Source organism: Patella vulgata, chromosome 1, assembly GCF_932274485.2.
Source record: "Patella vulgata chromosome 1, xgPatVulg1.2, whole genome shotgun sequence".
NCBI lineage: Eukaryota > Metazoa > Mollusca > Gastropoda > Patellidae > Patella > Patella vulgata.
Window position 1 is genome coordinate 46,503,921 of NC_065879.2, and position 22,968 is coordinate 46,526,888.

A 22,968-nucleotide genomic window follows, 5' to 3' on the forward strand; every position below is an offset into this window, starting at 1 on the left:
ATAGAATTCTGTTTAAAACTGCTGCTTGTCAAAAAGTTGTGAATTATTTCTAAATTGAAACAGATTTACCCAAAATTGCACTGTTAATGGGCAAAAAAACAGGGAGGGGGGTCAGCCATTGCCATTGATTGTCCTAATTTAGCATCTGTTGCATTAAAAGGAAGAGTTAATATGCATTACTTTGTTGGTATTCTTCAGCATGTCTTTTTTTATAAAAAACCCAAACAATTTAACTATTCATATCACATACCTTTTTTGTTCTTCTGTTGTCCACAACACGTTAAAAGTAGCGGATTTGTTTGCGTCTTTCAGTCGACCACGGACCAATTCCGACTGATCACCAAAAGTTACTGCTACTTTAGATCTTAAATTTGTTACTTCATCTAAATCAAATCAAAAACATTAATTGCCAGATAACTATGTACACCCACTTTCAGCTTGGTCATCCTACATTTATTTTTAAGCCAACAGTAGTACAGAAGGTACGGTACTGTAAATAACAATTGTGATCCAAATTTTGTGAAAAATTGCCATGAACTTATTTCTACAGAGTGAGTACAATAAGGTAATATTGTTTAATTAATAAGCATGGAAAATAACTGAGGTACTTTATTTTATTAAAATAGGGATGCTTCTTTAGCCCACAATTTATTATTTTCAAAAATTTGAAGATAATCTTTCAAGAATTTAACTGTATAGTAATATTATGTCAGTTCTATCAATAACTGTTTATTAACACTCAAGCAATAACTGTCTGAACAACTTATCCAACAATGCTAAAGATACAGACAATCTTTATCCAAAATCCAACCATTCCTGATATTTCTATTAAAATCTGTCTGGAATTGAACTCTGTACGTTAAACGAAAATCAACAGTCGGTGGCAATAAATGTGGAACTACTTTAGCAAAAATACTGAAAATTGATCAGGAACAGCTTTAATTTATCAAATAGGGACTACTCCTGTAGAGTGAGTAAGACACAGCCATGTTATGCAAGTGTTTATCAACAATCACATATGTCAGGGGCCATAACTCTGAAACGTTAAAACCAATTAATGGCTAACTCTGCAGAGTGCACACAAGTATGCGAGCAGACAAAGGCAATATATTCTCATTATATGTAGGTGAATTTATAACAATTAAGCTTATATCTCTAGTGTTTTAATATTAAAGCAAAAACGAACAAGAAAATCAATAAGTAATGTAAATTAAATATTGTAAATGAATGACAGCATATCCCTTGAGAAGGAGCTAAATTGCTAATATTTGGGATCTAAACATTGACACAAATGGGTCGCAACGCATATGATAATGTAATATGAATGTATATAAACTGATTTACATTCAGTCGTTTCTGTTTTTACTGTAATTTCTTATCAGTTATGTTCAGCGAAATATGCCAGAAGTCTCAATTGAATGACAATCTTTAGCGTCTAGTTATTCCACTCTAAACTGATGGTATTTATTATGCATGCTCTCCAGATAAGAATATTGCGTCACCATTTGACATGACTTGTGGAATATGTCTAGCCTCGTTCTTTGAGTCCCTTGTTCCAAATGGCGCTGAAACGCATTATGGTACACGATTTGTGTACCAATGGTAAAATGTTTATTTTGTCTTGAAAATTGGATATCAGAAGCCCATCTTTTCCCCTGTAAGATCACAAGACAAATGTTGATTTGATTTGACAAATAATTTGTGTTTTCTATATTGAAAATTTTTGATGATATTGAGTTAGAGACTTAGTAGCTACTTTAAGGTTCTTTTCTTTGATGTAAATAAATTTTAATTCTTTGGATACTGACCGTCTGTATTTCCATCCATTAACTGTCGCTTGATTCTAGTCACATGACGATGATTACCAAATAAGGCAAAGTCGGTAGAGTTTGTATATTGTTCCCAGTTAATAGTAGGTAATGGTGCAATATTCATTGACTTGGGCAAATTGAGCTGGTCTCCTTTTTGTAATTTTTCAACAAATGCAATAGGAGCATCCAAGGCTTCTCTCTGTTTTCCATGCAAAATATCAATGTCGGCAACAGCCTGTATACGCTGTGCTTGTAAAATACAAATTGTCTTTAATAAATTATGATAGTCTTCATTTCCCTTTAAGGCAACATGATCAGTTTCAAAACAATAAACATCTCGTAATTCGGGACTTTCAGTAACAGGATTGATTAATTCTGGTTCCTCAACTTTAGATGAAGTTGATGTACTTGCCTGTGCATCCATCCAAAATTTATCTTATTTATTTGGAAAAAAATCTGAAAGAATAAACAGGGCACAGACAGGGGTTGTTAGCTAGGCCTATATGATATGCCACCAGCAACAAAATCGTCTGTGCTAAACCTAAAAAATCTTTGTCAAAATATGAAAATGTCAAACAAAGAGCCCAGTTTTCAAATTCTATCAGTATTATTAGAGAACTCTGCGCTATGGTCAAAATGTGAATGGAAAGGTAGCTCCATAAAACACCTTCAAATTCAATACTAGGGGCTGGGGTTCTTCCTAATATGAAGATGAACAATCTCAACAAGGGTTAAAATATTCAAAACTTTGTCCGGTATCACAAGATTTTGTATTACTCACTAGGAACTATACCAAGGGAAATAACTCTATTAAATCAGCAACGGGAGATAACTTTTAAATCAGCAACGGGAGATAACTTTTTCGGAAATAGTCTTGACGGAGAGAGAGAGAGAGAGATGGGGTTTATAAGGTCCACTCGACACAAACTAGGTCATTTCGGAACTAACACATGGTTCAATTTCATTTCAATAATTCGCTTGCGCGTTGGGGTCTTTAGCAGTGGGAGGAAATCGGAGGATCCGGAGAAAACCCCACGAGGTTGGACTGGCGACCCTACTCCTTGTCACGTACCACCGGCCCCGGGGAATCGAAACCACGCCAGTTGACTCAATGACAGACTTTATGATACAACGCGCACGTGCTAACACACACTGATCCACAGTGAATATTCGCTAGGCCGCGGCAATCACTGGTAAAGATGACAGCGATGCATGGAGGTGTAGCCTATATATATACACCTCTATGCATCGATGCGACTCAAACATTATGCCACACTGATCAGCAGTGAATTTTCGCTAGGCCGCTAAAATCACTGAAAAGGATGACATCGATGCGACTTAATGAGTCCCAAATAATTAACCTTTTTCTTCCGTCAAATTAAATTCTAAAACATTTTTTTCATTTATTAGAAAAATAAATAATAAAGACGTTTGAATTATTTGTAGGTAAAAATCATTTCCTATTTAGTGTAAATGGGTATTAAAATAAGTAAAATTCACCATTTAGCCCGAATCAGTAACGTCTTATGTACAAACAATGCACGCGCTATTGAGCCATTGAATGACGCCGCGTGATGTGACGTCACGTGTTGAAACAGAGAGAGAGAGAAATGGGGTTTAACGTCCACTCGACACAAACTAGGTCATTTCGTCACTAACATATGGTTTAATTTTATTTACATAATTCGCTTGCGCGTAGGGGTCTTTAGCAGTGGGAGGAAACCGGAGGACCCGGAGAAAACCCACGAGGTTGGACAGGCGACCCTACTCCTTGCCACGTACAACCGGGGATTCGAAACCACGCCAGTCGACTCAATGACAGACTTTATGATACAGCGCGCACACGCTAACCATTCAGCCATCCAACCCCCCAACGTGTCGAAACAGTCATCTGTTACAGAGATATTAGAAGATCTCTGTGAAACAGATTGAAATTATGCAAGAAGAGCCAAATCTGCCTATATTGCAGTAGGTCCTACGTCTTTCCTTGGGCCTGAAATGTTATCTAAATTATTAATTAGACATTAATTAACTTATCCAGACCATGATGAACTCTCCATGGCATCGCTAGCCTGCGATGTTTATTGAATTAGGTTCCGATTTGCTGTAAGAAAAATAAATAAAGACGTTTGAACTATTTGTAGGTAAAAATTATTTCCCATTTTAGTGTAAATGGGTATTAAAATGACCAAAAGGCCCCATTCTGCTCGAATCCTGGTAACGTCTTATGTTTACAAACAATGCACGTGCCATTGAGCCAATGATTGACGCCGCGTGATATGATGTACGTCAAGTGTTGAAGGCAGTCATCTTTTACAGAGATATTAGAAGACTTTCGTCATACTCTGTGGAACAGATTGGTGCTAACCAGAGCCTTATATACATCCCAAACTTAGGCTGACTCTCTACAGCTAGCTCGAAGTATGACGTAGATGGATCGCTGAGTGCAGTATGCCTTATATAGAGTCTGGCCAACTGACGTCATGGACGCCATTTTGTTACCCGTAATATATGTTGTGCATCACGTATGGTCCCGATTTACAGTGCGTTGCATCACGCGCATGTCTACATTATTGTCATAGTTACACGTCTGCTTTGAACATGCAGTTGCAATAAAGCCGCCATCATTGAAACAAATGAAATGAAATGAAATGGGGTTTAACGTCCTACTGTTCTGCTCCTATACTGGGCTAATGAAGACGGGCATACACCATACAGTGTGCTATGAGGGAAATTTTGCCCGGGCAGCGGCACTATCGCCTACTCTTATATCGAATTCCAACTGCCAAGGGATCTTTTACGTGCATTCCAATGTATACACGGGACCTCGGTTTTTCGTCTCATCCGAAGGACTAGACAGCTGTCCTTGTCAGACCCTCCGTTCTGCACCACTGACAAGGGGAAACCACGTCGGAAAATCGGGATGAACTTTCTCGGCCAATGCAGCCACCGTGGCTCCCCATCATTGAAACACCATATGTGCTTGTCTGAGTCTTTATTATGTGGTATATAGGGCCAGATATACCACATTTGGCGACGAAGTGGTATAAAAATGAATCGAAGACATTACAAGTAAGGTAGCCTACCTATGAATATTCTAGGAATATTTTTTTGGATTGTAATAGCCATGGCAGAGATTGGTAAAATTTCGGAGTTCGACGAAGTGAAGGAGTCATTCGTTTGTTATGAAGAACGTATGAGCCAGTATTTTATTGCTAACGACGTCGAAGACAGAAAGAAGGTGCCGATATTTTTGACAGTGGTTGGTCCACAGACATGGTTTGTTGAAAAATTTATTAGCTTTGAGAAAATTGTCAACACATTGTGATTTTGGAGATTTTTTAAATCAAGCTCTTCGTGATAGGCTAGTGTGTGGCTTGAAAAACGAAGTTATACAGAAGAGATTGTTGACGACAGTAGGTCTAACGTTGAGAATGGCAACAGATACTGCACAGGCTATGGAATTAGCTGAGAAGGATTCAATGGAACTTAAAGGGACAACGTCACCAGCCGTCAGTGTAAACAAGTTACATAGAGGAAAATTTGGTGGACATACAAATAAATCAAAGTCTTATGGTTATAGTACAGGTGGTTACAGCGGTAATCAGAATAAAAGTCAGAGACATTACAACGGTAATCGTAAAAATTTTCAGAGCAAGAATTCTACGTCAGCGGATGTAAAATGTTTTCGTTGCGGAAATTCTAACCATAAACATTTTAAGTGCCCTTTTAGAAATGAAAAATGTTTCATGTGCCAGGAAAGAGGACATATTTCTAAAATGTGTAATAAACGTCAGTTTTCTACAAATAATGTACCAGCCGAAGAATTTGGGTTATGGTATGTTTACTTTGGTGAGGGAAGGAGAGCCGCTTACAAAGTTCGTGTTTTGATGAATAGACCTGAAGTTGAGATGGAAGTTGACACCGGTGCAGCATTGTCAGTAATGCCAGCTAACTTGTATCTTGAACACTTTTCAAATTGTGAGTTAAAACCCTCAAGCGTGGTTTTAAAGACATACTCTGGTGAAGTTTTGAATTTGATGGGTGAATTGGAAGTGACAGTTATGCATAATAATCAGACAGTTGTTTTGCCAGTTGTCGTAGTTAAAGGTGCTAACCCGGCAGCACTTATAGGAAGAAACTGGTTACAAAAACTGAAGCTGGATTGGTCGAATATTTTTAGAGTACAAGCTGAGTTTGATATTCAACCTTGGATTAAGAAGTTTCCTACGGTTTTTGCGGAAGGTTTTGGAGTCATTAAAGGTCACAAGGCTAATATACGTCTGAAAGACACGGCGACACCGATATTTTATAAACCGCGACCGATACCATACGCGCTTAGAGACGGTGGAAAGGGAACTGGATCGATTGGAAAGTAGTGGTGTTATTTCTAAAGTTGATTATAGCCCGTGGGCGACGCCGATTGTTGTAGTGCCCAAATCCGATCGTTCGATAAGAATTTGCGGAGACTATAAAGTAACTGTAAATAAATGTATTGAGGTACAGCAATACCCCTTACCTAATGCAGAGGACATCTTTGCGACGCTAGCAGGTGGAACGGTTTTTAGTAAACTTGATCTGTCGAGTGCGTACCAACAATTGACTTTGGATAAACAATCCGAGTTATTGTTGACATGGAATACACACCGTGGACTCTATCGTGTTCAGACTTGCATTCGGGGTAGCATCGACGCCTGCGATATTTCAGTCTACATTAGAGCAAATACTTCATGGTATGGAAGGAGTGATGTGCAGATTAGATGACATCTTAATTAGTGCTCCTACGATGGAAGAACATTTAAGTCGTGTTGAAATGGTTCTTCAGAGACTAGAAAAGTTTGGTGTTAGACTTAAACTTTCTAAGTGTGTTTTCATAAAAAACCTAGTGTGAACTGTTTAGGTTACAAAGTGGATAGTAATGGTATTCATCCACTAGCTGAAAAAGTGGAGGCGATTAATAATGCGCCAGTGCCTACAAACGTTTCAGAGTTAGTCATTTCTTGGACTTATTAATTATTATGGGACATTTCTACCCAACTTATCAACCATGCTAAACCCCTTGCATGAACTTTTGCAGAAAGATACTCCTTGGTTCTGGTCAAAGGAATGCGATAAAGCTTTTATGACTTGTAAACAGTAGTTGACAGATACCAAGTTATTAGTTCATTATGACGTGAATAAACCGCTTAAAATCGCTTGCGATGCGTCATCGTATGGGTTAGGTAGTGTTATTTCGCATGTTGATAAAGAAGGCAACGAGCAACCAATTGCTTTTGCATCGAGAACTTTGAATCCGAGTGAAAGAAACTATTCACAGCTGGAGAAAGAAGCGGTTTCAATTATATATGGCATAAAAAAGTTTCATCAATATCTTCATATTGGAGACTGATTATAAACCACTTACGACTATTTTAGGTCCTTATACAGCTGTACCCACTCTTGCAGCTGCGCGCTTACAAAGATGGGCATTGATCTTATCAGCATATCAATATCAAATCGTATACAGATCATCTGTTGAACACGGTAATGCAGACGCACTTTCGCGCAATCCTTTGGAGGTTGTTCAGGACGATTCATCGGAGTCGGACTTGTTTTATTTTTCATATGTAAATGAATTACCGATAAACAGTCATCAAATTAGTGAGGCTACACGAAAGGACAGAGTCTTGTGTAAAGTTTTAGAGAATGTTAAAACTGGGTGGCCTAGTTTTATAGAAGACCCTGAGTTAAAGCCCTATTTCATTCGCAGAAATATATACCACATTACCCATCCTTACGTTGCAGATAGAGCCACACTGTACAGTGTGTATGGCTGGCGGATGTAAACAGAAAGATGATTTAATATACATATTAATTCGACATTTAATGTCTACATTAAATCGATTTAATGTGTATTAAGTCAACCAATGGAAGCATCGTTTTTATTATCCATATTAAATCGATTTAATATGTGTATGATGTCCACCAACTAGGAAATTATATCTGTATTAAATCAACCAATGGGAGAACTGTTTTTAATATCTATATTAAATCGATTTAATGTGTATTAAGTCCACAAAGCACTAGCTAGGAATTAATATCTATTAAATAAATCAATGAAAGACATCCTTTCAATGACTGACCATTGTGTCAATAATTGATGGAAAAAGACGCCAGCGACACGAAATCCTAACGAAATGGCACGTTTAACTGATTTACAACAATTTATTGATGATTACCTGAAATCTGTACCACTTAAAACTGCTTGGAAGTTGTTCAGCACCACCACATGAATCAAGAATGATCACTGCCAGACAATTTGTGCGGTGGGTTACCCCGACACAGAACGAAAATACCACGCCCCCCCACTAGGCTAGATTAGCTGAAGTCCGTACCACCTAAAAGTGCTTGGAAGTTGTTCAGCACCACCACAGGGATCATGAATTACCACTGCCAGATAGATATTGCGGTGGGGTACCCCTGAAAGAAACGCCTAAAATGCCCCGTCCCGCAACTAGGCTATATAGATTAGCTGAAATATGTACCACTTATAACTGCTTTGGTGTTGTTCAGCACCACACCAAAGGAATCATGAATGATCACTGCCAAACAGATTGTACACCTAACAGACACGCCCAAAATGACACGCCTCGCAATTAGGCTAGAGTAGCTGAAGTGTGTACCACTTAAAACTGCTTGGAAATTGTTCAGCACCCCAGGAATCATACTGCGCATTGCTAGAGAGTTTGTTTGGTGGGGCTCTCCCAAGAGACACGACAGCCAAGCACCCCCTCCCGAAAATTTGGCTTTATCAGCTGGGTCAGACTTATTGAGAATTCTGGGTATTACATATTTTCATGAGTATGTAATATCTATTAAAGATTAAGTAATCGTATGAAGAATAATAAGTAGTGGTTCAACTCAGTGACCAAGGACATACGAACCATAAAGCCCGGTTGCCAAACCCCATTTTAAGCCTTGACATTAGTCCACCTAATGTTTATTGGTGGATTATATATCTTCTGTATGTGTAGATTCAGAATTGGGGAAATTTATATTTTCAAGATGGCCGACATGAGGCTGTTTCTGGTTATTTAGTGGGGTAAAATATGTGACCTCGGTTTGAATATGTTTCTAGAAGAATTCGACCCGCTGAATCCAAAGAGCTAAGGTATTCCCCCTGAAAGTGATGGCTAATTCGCTAGAGGGCCAAATTCAAAATGGAGGCTCATTTTAGAGGGAAACTCATAAAGTTCACTAAAAAGATGTGCAATATATTGAAATGTAGGTTTTGAGTGGATTATATGTCTTTAATATGTGTAGATTCAGAATCTGGGTAATGCCACCCTGGCACCCTTCGGAAAATTTAAATATTCAAGATGGCCGACATGAGACATTTTCTGGTTATTTACTTTAATTTAGTTGGGTAAAAGTCGGGACAGATTCTCTCGGACCTCGGTATGAAGCTGGTTTCTATCGTAATTTGACCAATGAATTTTGCTATTCGTCCTAAAAGTGATGGCTAATTCCGCTAGGGGGCCAAATTCCAAATGGAGGCTTATTTTGGAGGGAAACCCATATAGTCCCCTAACAACGGTGTGCAGTATATTAAAATATAGGTTTTCGGTGTCAGTTACTTCAGATATAAACATAAAAACATGTTCCGACCAAAGGGTATTCCAGGTTGAGGTCATATTCAAAATGGCAGCCAATTTTGGCGAGACAACGATGTTAGTAATGTTTTAAACTGTAAGTTTTCTGATTCGCCGAATTCATAGAACGAATTGTCAAGCATACATTATGATCCACAATGACACCATTCGCGGTCACACTCTCTACCAAAAACAGAGGGGAAGAAAGAATGGAAAATGTTTGCCAACCTCAGCTTTACCGGCATGTATGAGTGACCTAATAACTGTCAAGACAAGGTTCACCCCCATTGCATGATACTGATGTTATACTGATTGCGAGTATTCCAGTGATTCAAGCGAACGTAAGTTAGACTTTTACATGAGGCTGGACAAGCCCCAGTTAGCTTTTATAAACATTTGCTTTCGACTCACGATGGCCCGATGGTTGATTCTGTTTGACCGTGTATAATTTGTGTTCTTATAAGAATACACGGGAAAGAATATCATCGGATTGGAATACCCTTTGGTCGAAACATGTTTTTTATGTTTATATTTGAAGTAACTGACAACAAAAACCTATATTTCAATATATTACACGCCGTTTTAGGGAACATTATGAGTTTCCTTCAAAAATGAGCCCATTGTGAATTTGGCTTCCTAGTGGAATTAGCAGTCACTTTTAGGAGGAACACCCAAGCTCGTTGGATTCAATGGGTCAAATTCTTATAGAAACGACCTTCATACCAAGGTTCAAGAGAATCTCTCACGAATTTTACCCCACTAAATTAAAGTAAATAACCAGAAATAGGGTGACCTACCATAAATAAATATCTCCACATATCTCGACAATTACGCCACAATATTTATATATATGCTAAGCCTCAAATCAGTTTCACACAATTATAGTCACTAAATAAACGACCATGTTGTACTTAATAAGCTATGACCATTAATCATCTATAAATAATAGACTGTAAACTGGTTCCAAGTGTCGTCCATAACATCCAGACACTTAAAAAGATAGGTTACGTGCCCTTATTTTGAAATTAGACTCGCTTAACAAGTCTATCGAACATTCTACGTCTGATTGACAGGTCGGGATAATCAAGACTACTTTTTGACGAAACATAACAGAAAGTTAGAACAAGAAATTGAATTTAGAAATAAGCACTTTAGGCAACTCAGCAATTGTTTTAAGAAACTTGGAAAAGTAAAGTGAAACTACTAATAGTATCATGTTCCTGCTACCGAAAGTGATTCAGAGATATTATTTGTACTAAACCAAAAGATGCCGCTCTTAACGGAACAGTTAATGATAAAGCAATTTAAAAAATAAAACAAACGTAATTTCTAAAGCTGCTGTAATAACCAAGAAGCTAAATTTTACTGCTATTCAAAATCGTCAACAATAGATTTTTTACGGCTGTAATAGTTGATATATTTGTAGAGAACTGCACGTGCCATGGCTATTTATCGACTCAAAGAGAGTGCCGGGTAGTCAGAAATCGGTTCGAGACACGCAACTGAAGCGTGCACATTTAGCCGTGTCGAGACCAACTTTCTGTAGAGTGCACAGGTCACCCTACCAGAAAATGTCTCATGACGGCCATCTTGAATATTAAAATTTCCCCAAGGTGGCATCATCCTTCAGCTTATGTAGCCTTGTTGCGGGGCGTGACATTTTGGGCTTTTTGCCATTGTACCCCGCCGAACAAACTGTCTTGTAGTGGCCATTCTTGATTCCTGTGGTGGCGCTGAACAACCTCGAGTTTTAGGTGGTACCGACTTCAGCTAATCAAGCCTAGTTGCGGGGCGTGGCAATTTGGCCGGTCGTCAAGGGTACCCCACCGCACAATCTGTCTGGCAGTGGTAATCCATGATTCCTGCGGTTTTGCCGAACAACGTCCAATTTAAATATTGATCGTACGGGCATAAACTAATCTAGCCTAGTTGGGGGAGGAGGGTCGTGGTATTTTGGGCGTGTCTGTCAGGGGTAACCCATCACACAAACTGTGTGGTGGTGCTGAACAACTTCCAAACAGTTTTAGGTAGTACGAGCTTCAGCTAGACTAGCCAAGTTGGGGGCGTGGCATTTTTGGCGTGTCTGTTAGTGTTAGGGGTAACCCACAGCACACACTGCCTGGCAGTGATCATTCATGATTCCTGTGGTGATGAACAACAATTAAGCAGTTTTAGGTGATACGGGCTTCAGCTAATCTAGCCTAGGTGGGGAGGGGGGCGGGGCTGGCATTTTGGGCATGTGCGTTAGGGTAGCCCACCGCACAAACTGCCTGGACGTGATCATTCATGATTCCTGTGGTGCTGAACGACTTCCAAGCAGTTTTAGGCGGTACGGATTTAAGCTAATCTAGCCTAGCTGGGAGGCGTGGCATATTGGGTGTGTCTGTTCTGTTAGGGGTAACCCACCGCGTAAACTGTCTGGCAGTGATCATTCATGATTCCTGTGGTGGTGCTGAACAACTCCAAAGCAGTTTTAAGTGGTACAGATTTCAGCTAATCTAGCCTAGCTTTGGACTGGCAATTACATAATTCTGTCGGAGGTACCCCACCACTAGAAATGTCTGTCAAAATGTTTTTGTAATACTTGAAGATGTAAGGTACACTGCTGTACCATTTCCATGTGGTACACTTTTGAGCTAACTAGCCCAAGAATTCATGCCCAGAATCCCAGCCCCCACAGCCACACCCACCACCAGATACTCGGTAGACTTACATTCTGATGATACCAGATATGCATGCTTTGATACCATATAGGTGAAAATTGGTACACTTTTCAGCTAGGCTATCCTCCTGGACTCCCGGTCTTTATCTATGTTCTGCCTGATTTGGTGTCCGTCTCGTTTCTTTTTTGCCATTTTGATTGCCTATCTGTATTGACATTTGGGTGTAGCATTGATGAAGAGGTATTGAATTTCTATTTTCGGCCTGGTTTGAGACTTTTATGGCGTAAGAATTCAACAAATCAAGAAGCGTTGTTTTGTTTTTGCACTAACACGGTCATGATATTCTGTCCCCAGTCTGCTATGAATATCAGTGAATTGAAATTTTGGTGGTCAACCCTTATACAAATTCAGTACTCTGATGATCCCATAATGTCATACTAGCTGTGCTGTAAAGGGAATTTCTCGACGAAATTTAGGGAATGGGCTACTGCATGTAGAACACCAGTGATTCAACATTGGAGAAATTAATAGTGGTCTGCCTCCAAATATATTGGATAATCAACCATCTAAAAAAAACCTCCCGGTTAGGCATGGGCAAGGGAACTTTTCGTGAAATATTGACAACAGTGTAAAACCCCTCCTGTGCCGTATGTTGAAGATTAGGGGGTGTCGGAGACTACGCGACTTGATGGAATTACAGACCCTTGTTATTTCAAGTGTATAATAGCTAATCGTGAAAATCTATTTCTTATACCAATTTGGCTGATGAAGAAATGTGGTTTAACATCCATCGACACAAAATATGTCATTTTGGGCATAACTTATGGTTAAACTTCATTTCAATAATATGCTTGCGCATAGGGGTCTTTAGCAGTAGGAGGAAACCAGATGACCCTATGCCCTGGTCACGTACATCAGGGTTCTGGAATCCACAGCACTTTGATTTCGTTTTCGGGCTATTTCGATTAAAAGGTGAAAAAAGGTGTAAAAATAAGCTATTTACAACCCATCCAGCGTCTTCATATTTTGAAATATTTCTTCATAACATTTATAAACGCGTAGCAATAGTCCATATAAAGAGAATGTATGTGAAAATTAGTCTGTAATACAAGCAGTTGCCGAGAAACAGGCCGTTTTGCACGCGTCATTTTTCACGTTATTTTGCCTGTAAAATAGTCAACTATTTTTCGATTTTCAATTTTGTTTTACTATTGATGAATAATGCAACATTTGACTAGGTCAAACCAATTTAACACTTTCATTGTCACCGGAAATGGCGTCATTTGGACAAAAACTACTTTTGTCAGGATCCATTTTTTTTAAAGATTTTTAATTTCAGTTTATGGGTTCTAGGATAATTATTTATTTCCCGATATGTATAATACAAAGTTCATATGTTTCATGGTGCAAATTCTCAACTTTCTTTTTTACTGATAAAGTTTTCTTTCGCCCCAGGAAGTGACGTAATTTTGCGAAAATTTTCAAATTTGACCGGGATAACTAACATATGTAACACATGGTAACAAATGTATAAATTGATGTTGCTGGAGTTGGATGATTCTCTGTCTATTTTGTAACACGTGTGCAATGCTTAGGTGGAAATATGTTTAACGGTTTCATTGTTACCGGAAGTGACAAAAGTTCAACGGTAACTTGGCATTGTAAGTGACACAAGTTCAAAGGTAACGTGGCAACGGTGAAACCCGTCATTACTGCGTCGCAGTTCTAGTTCTTCTTATTATTATTCAAATTTCATTTTGATTAGATCTCAGTAACTACTTGTCGCATCGTTACGATTTCTTCGGTTTTAATGGGAAAGTGGGTGTGACTTAGATGATAAAGCTATTTTGAACGTTCTGCGACAATGCGAAATGTCCGAAATCACCGAAGCTATCGTTTTTAGAAATATTGCTGTAATTTTAACAATAATCATTGGATTTTAACTTTCGATACGTTATGGCATAGCCGGAGACAGGAAACATAGCTACGCTACTTTTGATTTTTGATTTTCGGCAAATCTTTGCAGATACTAGGCGCCCAATTTAGAAAATTTAAATTTTTACAAAAACCTTTTTTATTTATGAATATTTTTTAGTCGTGTTTTACACAGAATTAAAGAGCCATCTGACTTGAGCAAAAATGTGATTTTTTTTTCTTAGTGATTTTCCTTGGCCGCCATTGGCTAATTCAGCTTTTCAGTCCTAGATTAATTATTTATTTTTCAATTTGTATAAACCAAAGTTCATATGCTCTGTTGTCTCAATTGTCATTTTTTTGTTACCGGTAGAGTTATCTGTCGGGACCGGAAGTGGCGTAATTTTACCAAAAACTACAATTTTGACAGTTAGGTACCATTTTTCGAAAGCAAATATTATTTTTTAAAAAACTGATATAATTAAAAGAGTGTGCCCTTTAAATGCGCAAAAAAAAGTGTGAGCTCAGTTTTTTTTAATTTCGATTTCATTTTCGAGCAAATTCCATTAAGAGGTGAAAAAAGGTCTAAAATTGACCTATTTACAACCAATTCAGGCTTTTCAGATTTTAAAATATGTCCACGTAACTTGTATAAACTTGTAGCTATAATCCATACGAAGAAAATTTATGTTAAAATTAGTTTCTAATATAAGCAGTTGCCTAGAAATGGGAAATTTTGTATATGTCACTGTTTTCGTTATTTTGCCTGTAAAATAGTCAATTATTATTGGATTTTCATAAAAGTGACATCATTTCATCCAAAAAGCAAGTATGCGTCATATCTAATTGATTACAATTTAAACTTGACACCGGACGTGACGCCATTTCGTCAAAAACTGCTTTTTTAACTTTTAAAATCAATACTTTTTCCAACTAAGAATTATTTAATATGTATTAATAATTTTAACTTTTGGTTTAAATTCACATATTAATAAAATGCATACGGTCATGTAGATATTATAAAATTGTTTCTAACTTGTTCGGTTGCCGAGAAATAGGCGGTTTTCTACAAGTCACTTTTGAAGGTTTTTGGTCCATAAAAGTGTCAATTATTATTCGATTTTCATAAAATTTTCATCATCATCACCGGAAGTAATTTCATTTTTGCAAAAACTGTATTTCTAGCCTTCAAAACAAATATTTTATTCAAATGAGTCTGAGTTGTAATGTTTTTAAAATTATGATATTTGATTCCAATCAACAAATAGAATGAACCCATACGATCATACAGATACCACAAAATGGTGTCTAACTTGTACGTTTACAGAGTAATAGACGATTTTCCACAAGTCACTTTTCAAGGTTTTTGGTCTATAAAAGTGGAAATTATTATTCGATTTACATAAAATTTTCACCATGTAATGATGACTTTTCTAATTTCATAAAACTAATTTAACGTTTTCATTATCACCGGAAGTAATGTAATTTTGTGAGGATCACTTACATGTAACAAATGTATAACATGAATTGATTGCTGGATTTGTTTGATTCTGCGTCCATTTTATTTCATGTGTGCGATGCTTATGTGGAAAACTGTTTAACGGTTTCCTTGGTACCGGAAGTGAATAAGTTCAAGGGTAACGTGGCACCAGTGAAACCCGTCATTACTGCATTGCAGTTCTAGTTCTTCTTATTATTATTAGGGTTTCACACTGCGTAGCTTGTGTGAAACACTATTGTTTTTGTTCGGATTATTATTAGGGTTTCACACTGCGTACTTCTTCTTCTTCTTCTTCTTCTTATCGTGAAATTTTGGAAAATGATCTATTACTTGATTATTTAAACAAATGTTTACAAAAAAGTTACAATGCATTTTTGGCACTTTTGAACATAGGAATTCCCAGTGGTTATTAAAACTATCCCGACAATAATCTCCATACCGGAAGTATTAAAAAAGGTTAAAAAAATAGCGCTCTTGCGAAAAACTTGATTTCTCCATCAGATGTTAGCGGACCAAAAGAACCAAAGTGTCGTTGGATAGCCCCATTAATGGACTATCATAATGACTCCTGAATGATACGATTTAGATTTAGAAAATAAATTACGGTACGCCGAAAATCTAGTATTTTCCATTTTGGAGCAGTTCGAGACGCAATTTTCTCTAAAACAACACTTACGATTTTTCTTAAACTTTTTTTACTCAGAGTCCTATCGGTGGACTATGGCATGAGTCCAAAAATAAAAGCATTGAAATAATATAAGTGGTCCAAAAAGAGCCTCAATCTTGGAAAAAATTTAAGAAATCCTCAAATTACTGAAAATGCTCTTCTATTTTTCTTTCTTTGGAAAACAACTCAATGGATTTTTCTGAAACTTCTTGTACAGAAGGTTAGGTAATTAAACAACTTGTTAAAACTATCCCGAGAATGATCAAAAAAAATGGAAGTAGTCGAAAATATATCCGATATTTTGAGAAAAAAAAACCGTAAAAAGTAAAAAAAATGGTGATGTTGCGAAAAAAGTGATTACTACGCCAGATTTCACCGAATCAAAACAACTAAAGTGTCATTGGATAGCCCGAACAATGTACGATCTTATGACATCTCAATGGTAAACATTCGCTGGTTGGGCAATATATTATGAGAAGCTGAAAATCTAGTATTTTCCTTTTTGGAGCCTATTCAGACGCTTTTATCTCGAAAACTATTCTTATTTCATTTCCTAACGGTGGTTAGGGTGTGAATCCGAATTTAAAAGCCTCAAAAGAGTATAAATGGTCCAAAAAGGGCCACAATCTTTGAAAACAGTCGAAGAATCGTTATATAAGTAAATCGGCTTCTAATGGTATAAGGGAGGTAACACATTGGCATCAGGCTACCGATTATTTGCTAAATATCGTTAAATATCTTCTAATTGTCCTTTCTTTTAAAAACTGTCCAATGGACCTTTCTGAAACTTCTGTTACAGGAAGTAAAGTTCCCATACTACTTGTTAAATCTATCCCGACAATGATCCGTAAACCGGAAGTAGTCGATCGAAAAAATATTCGATATTTAAAAAAAAACAAACAAAAAACCCAGCAAAAAATAGGTGCTCTTGCGAAAATCGCGATTTCACCGTCGGGTGTGACCGGGTCAAAACATCTAAAGTATCTTTTTGTAGCTCATGTCTCATTCCTGAAAGCCGGTTCAGTGCTGCTTATAGGTCTAGTTATTATTATTTTTCCGCCTGGGAGCATATTTATCAGTGTCTGTAACAGATAGCGACCTGGGACGTAATCTTCTATTGGGAAACCATGTAGTGACTACTTGATCGACTACTTTTGAAAGTTCTGCGCAGACCGTAGTTGGTCGAATTTTGTACGGAGCCCAAAAATCAGAAACTGGCCGTAGTTTTGTCAATTATTTTCCTATTTTCAAACAATTCATATTTTGGGGAACCCTGAGTCTTATCTGGAACAATAGCAGTTGAATAATTCGAAATTTCGAAACTTTGTCGTTGACTTATATCGTTCGGAAATTGCAAACATGTCGTTTACGAGACAATTTTTGTTAATTTTCAAAACATTCAAATTTGACCTACAGTTTTGGATATCTGATGTCGATCCGATTCCAGTAATATAAGTTCCATTCAGAGTTATCGACCTTTTTTTCGAATTTTTTTTCGAATTTTTTGCCCATTTTGTATCCTACTTTTTTCTTTTTACGACCAAATCGATGTTTCTGACACTTCTGGAGCATGAAGCCATAGCAAGGAATAAAGCAATTTCAACAATGATCCGTAGACCGGAAGTCCGATATGTTGAAAACAACACAAAAAATGGATACTTTTGGAAAAAACGCGATTGCTCCGTCCAATATCACCGGATTAAACCAATTAAGGTAGCGTTGAGTGGCGCGATGAAGGGCTATCGTGTGATACCCAATGCATACGGATACGATGACCAGGCAGCAAAATATGGCACGCTAAAAATGAAGTATTGTCTGATTTGGAGCGTTTTTGGACGCCTTTATCTCAAAAACTTAACCTATAATTTTCCTTTTAACTTTCTCTATCGAGAGTCCATTCGATAGTCTTGTGCATGAAGCCATCCAATAAGACTTTGAAATGTCTGGAATAGGATAAAAAAAGGGACTGAAAATCGAAAAAAGTCGAAAAATCGTGAAATTTTGGAAAATGGTCTATTTCTTTATTATTTAAACAGCTTTTTACAAAAAGGCTACATATTCAGATAGCTGACCTAATTACGATTCTAACTATGTATAATATGTATTGAAATATTGAAATTTAATTTTCGACATTTTGACATTTTTGCATTTTTGGCACTTTTGAAGTTAGGATTTCTCAGGGGCATTTTATCTGATCAGATAATGTAAAATATCATTACAGAGACCTGTGGCTATTTAATTAATTACCAAATCCGGTTATCATAACTATCCCGACAATAATCTCCATACCGGAAGTATTCAAAAAATGAAGAAAAAGGTTAAAACTTGATTTCTCCATCGGGTGTTAGCGGACCAAAAGAACTAAAGTGTCGTTAGATAGTCCCATTAATGGACTATCATATGACATTTGAATGATACGATTTTGATGGTTAGAAAATAAATTATGGTACGCCGAAAAACTAGTATTTTCCGTTTTGGAGCTTTTTGAGACGCCCTTTTCTCGAAAATGACAATTTTTCTTAAATCCTTTTACTCCGAGTCCTATAGGTGGCCTATGGCGTAAATCCCAAAATAGAACTATTGAAATAATATAAGTGGTCCGAAAAGAGCCTCAATCTTGGAAAAAAGTTGAAAAATCGTTAATGGTTTTGAAAACAGCTCAATGGATACAAAAACGTTGATTAAATATATTTTCAAAACGTTTTACGAATTCGAAATCACCGAAATTTACGAACGCAAAAATTGACAAGGCATAGTCGTAACTTTGTGGATTATTGGCCTATTTTAAAGGGGAAGACCAACGATTTTCAACAAGGTTTAAGCTGTCAATTAAACCACGTGATGTAAACAATTAGCCATGTGGCGTGAATTGAGGCACAGCGTACTGTTCAGTATGAGTTAACTTACGCGACGGCTTTGTGTATTAAACGTTAAAAAACCATAAATTCGTGTTTATACTATCTTAATAAACAACCCATTTGATCAGAATTTTGGCCAAAGGACAACGCGTGAACACAATATAGCAGTAAACTTGTGCCAAATCTGTATACTTTCTATAGAGCCAAGTGAGCGTGTTGAACCAACTATGTCACTTCCGGTTTATATAAAAATTAATTTCTCGCTTACAAAAACTTTTTTGCTTGTGTTACAGAGGGGATTATTTATCAATATATATTTAAGATTTATGGAAACCTTGTTGAAAATCGTTGGTCTTCCCCTTTAATAATTCTTTTTTCTTTGAGTACCTTGAAAAAAAAGCATTTTCATTTCAGATTTTCGAATTTCGAAAATTCGTCGCTGTGATTTCGAACCGGAAGTTGAGACCAACTTGACAACTTATATAATATTTGCACGATTTTGTTGAATTTTGGAATGTAAATGGATCTTACTGATGCGACGTGAAAGATGTCATTAGATATTTTCTAACTTATCTTCCCTTGGAGAAATAAAGGATCAAATTTTTCAAAAAGAATTGACGAAATATAGGTCAGATTACCTTGAATTATTTTTCTATACTAGGTATACATCATGAAATGTGAAATATCCTTAAGGCTTTTTTGATATTTTACTTACAGACAAGGAAATTATATTTTCTGAACCCTTGAAGGAAAGCCGATAAAATGTAGAGCATAGAATTTTGATTTCTGGCAAATGATGGACGCCATTTTCAATTGAAATTGAAAAATAGTGAAAAATCCACATTAATGGGCTTGAAAACATACACAATAGGTTATGGCTTAGAGTATCCGTCTCCTATTACCGAAATTATTACATTTCTAGATAACGCGGCTCAGGCACGAATTTGGGGTATTTCAAAATTTCAAAATTTCGAATTTCGACTTCGACGTTTTTCGTGCCGACAAAGTTGTTTACAGGACCATTTCTTTCTTAAGATTCTGTCAAGCTTATATCCAAGAATCTAATCTTTCTAAATCTTTAACCTGTCTCCCGGAATGGATGTTGACTTTCGAATACATATTTTCGAAACGCTTTACAAATCCAAAATGACCAAATGTTAATGACGAAAGAATTAACCTAAATTTTCTAACTTGTCTCCCCTTGGAGAAATGAGGGTTCAAAGCACGATTTTCATGATGTTTGGAATGAAAGTAGATTGATTTATTTAACTCGACAAAGTGAAAAATCCGCATTAACGGCTTGGAAATACTCGGAATAAGCCGCCGTTTCCTGAATTGGTTTCCCATTTAAAACTTACAAACTTGATCTAAATATTCGGATAGCTGAGATCAATCCGATTCCAAACATATAAGATTCATTACATGCTATCTCAGTTTATTATTCGATATTTTCTCGGCATTTTTCCAACCATTTTCTAATCATTTTCTGGTGCTTCTGGGTTTAAAACGACTTGGTCTATTTTTTGCAACGGAAAGTAAATCTGATTCCAGCAATACGGTCTCAGCAATATATTTTTATTTTTAGATTACCTTTAGCCAGGTGGAATGGTTCTCGTTATATTTTCAGCCCGTTTCATTACTTGTTACGTTAAATCTTAGCAAGCTAAAATTTAAAACGTAGACAGATATCCAGATCATAAAGCCATCGTCGTTAATTATATTGATAATTCACCTTTTAACCTAATTTAAGTGGTCTGGAGATATTAGACTGAACCTCGTAAATGTCGTAATCTGGTGGGGAAAAAGTAAATCTCCGACATAAGACCTATTCAATATGTTGTATTCGAACAGTTTCTGACATTTTTGGGGTTTCATGTTTGCGCAATTTTGTCCATAGCATGGTTTTGATTTTGTCTGATATATGGAAACACCAGATGTCCCAGGCAGATGACTTTATTCTAGATCTTTGAACTATAGAAATATCTTTCAAGTTTTAAAATAAAATAATGAAATGATCTGTATTTTAAACTTCTGGGAACGGGGAGTCAATTCGATTACAGCAATAAAAGTCTCAGTTATTTCCCTTTATTTTCCTTTTTTTGTCCAGGTGCACTTTTACTCAATATATATACCTATATAACTTCGAGTTTTGATCGATTTTAATAATTCCCTATCCTTGTTGAGATTCTTTATATAACCCATGACATGTGACAGAAACTGACCGTGAGTATGAAAGCTTTAATATCTGCCTAGCAGATCTAGTTATTATTAACCTTTCATATTTCATATGAAAGCTTATGGTTTTTGTTAAAGTTATGATTATTATTTTTTTGTGTGTCTTTTGTCCACAAATCGGATTTCTCAGAATCTAACCATCGTATCTTTGTGAAACTTTTACCTATCCCCCCCCCCCCAAAAAAAAAATAAAATTGGTGGTGGCTGTTGATTAAATATTTTTCGAAACGTTTTTCGAATCCGAAATCACCGAATTTTACGAACAAATGCATTTGACCTACATTGCTGTAACTTTGTGACTATTTAACCTATTTTTTCTTTCAGTGCCATGAAGCATTTACTTCATATCTGCAATTTCGGATTTTCGAATTTCGAAAATTCGTCGCTGTGATTTTGAACCGGAAGTTGAGACCAACTTGACAACTTCTTTAATAATTGCGCGAATTTCATGAAATTTAGTATGTGAGTAGATCTTACAGATGCGACTCAAAAGATGTCATTAGAATTTTTCTAAATTATTTCCCCTCGCTGAAATATAGGTCAGAGTGCCTTACTTTTTTTTCTCTACTAGCTAAGAAAGGACTGATGTGTACACAAAATATGAAGTCTGTCGATTGAACCGAAAGTGCCACCATCTTGAAACGTGAAAAATTCATAGGACTTTTGCAATATTTTACTTACAGACATGAGAGTTACATTTTCTGAATCCTTGAAGGAATACCTAAAAAACGTTCGGAACAGAAATTTGATATCGGTCAACTGATGGTCACCAATTTGAACTGAATATGAGTAATAGTGAAAAATCGACGATAACGGACATGAAAATGAAAACAATAGGCCGTAGTATGTTCAATGCGTCTCCTATTTCTAAAATTAATACATTTCAGGATAGCCTGGCTCATGGTCGAATGTTTGGTACTTGAATATTTCAAAAATTCGAATGTCGCCTTTGAAAATAATCGAAATCGGCTGTCGTTTCGTGAATTCGTCTCCTATTTCCGAAATTAATACATTTCTGGTTAGAATCCTTCCAGGAATGGATGGTGGCCTTGGAATCAATATATTTTCAAAACGTTTTACGAATCCAAAATCACCGAATTTTACGAACGAAGAAATTGACCTACATACCCATAACTCTGTGACTATGTGACCTATGTTACTATTTTTTTTCTTTGAGTACCTTGAAATATTTACTTCAAATCTGCTATTTCCGATTTTCGAATTTCGAGAATTACCTTATTGACATTTCGTCCCGGAAGTAAAACAGAACTGACAACTTCTTTAATATTGGTACGATTTTCATGATATTTGGAATATATGTAGATCTCATTGACCCAACTCCAACGATACCATTAAGAAATTAAGAGCGTGTCCACGAGAGCACCATGCAGAAATTGAAAAAAAACGATAACCCGGGGGGTCAGCAAATTTCAACCATACTTGGTCTATGTGGACCCCAAGGCGACAGAAGTCACATGATGGAGTGAAAAAAGTTTGAACGGACAACTTCCGGTATAACTGGAAATTGTTTTTTTGGGGCAAAAGTTGACATATTTCGACCAATTTGTTACCCTAATTTCAAAACGCTCCTACCCGAAAAGTTGTGTCTCTAAATTTTTGATATTGGTCAGGTATGATAGGCCTAGTAGTCGTCTTAAAATCCTGCAGTCGTTTGGGAATGAATGAAT

The 22,968-nt window shown here is 36.8% G+C and overlaps 1 protein-coding gene across 1 annotated transcript in view; it reads right to left on the reverse strand.

The window, feature by feature from the left end:
• Positions 1-2,626, reverse strand: part of LOC126809873 (ZZ-type zinc finger-containing protein 3) — a gene marked incomplete at its 5' end in the record, with an annotated part of 30,104 nt that extends 27,478 nt beyond the window's left edge. Inside the window, 2 exons of the mRNA XM_050534717.2 lie at positions 251-383; positions 2,593-2,626. Coding sequence (XP_050390674.2) covers positions 251-383; positions 2,593-2,626 — 167 coding nt within the window. The remainder of the gene's footprint in view (positions 1-250; positions 384-2,592) is intronic.
• Between the last annotated feature and the right edge of the window lie 20,342 nt (positions 2,627-22,968).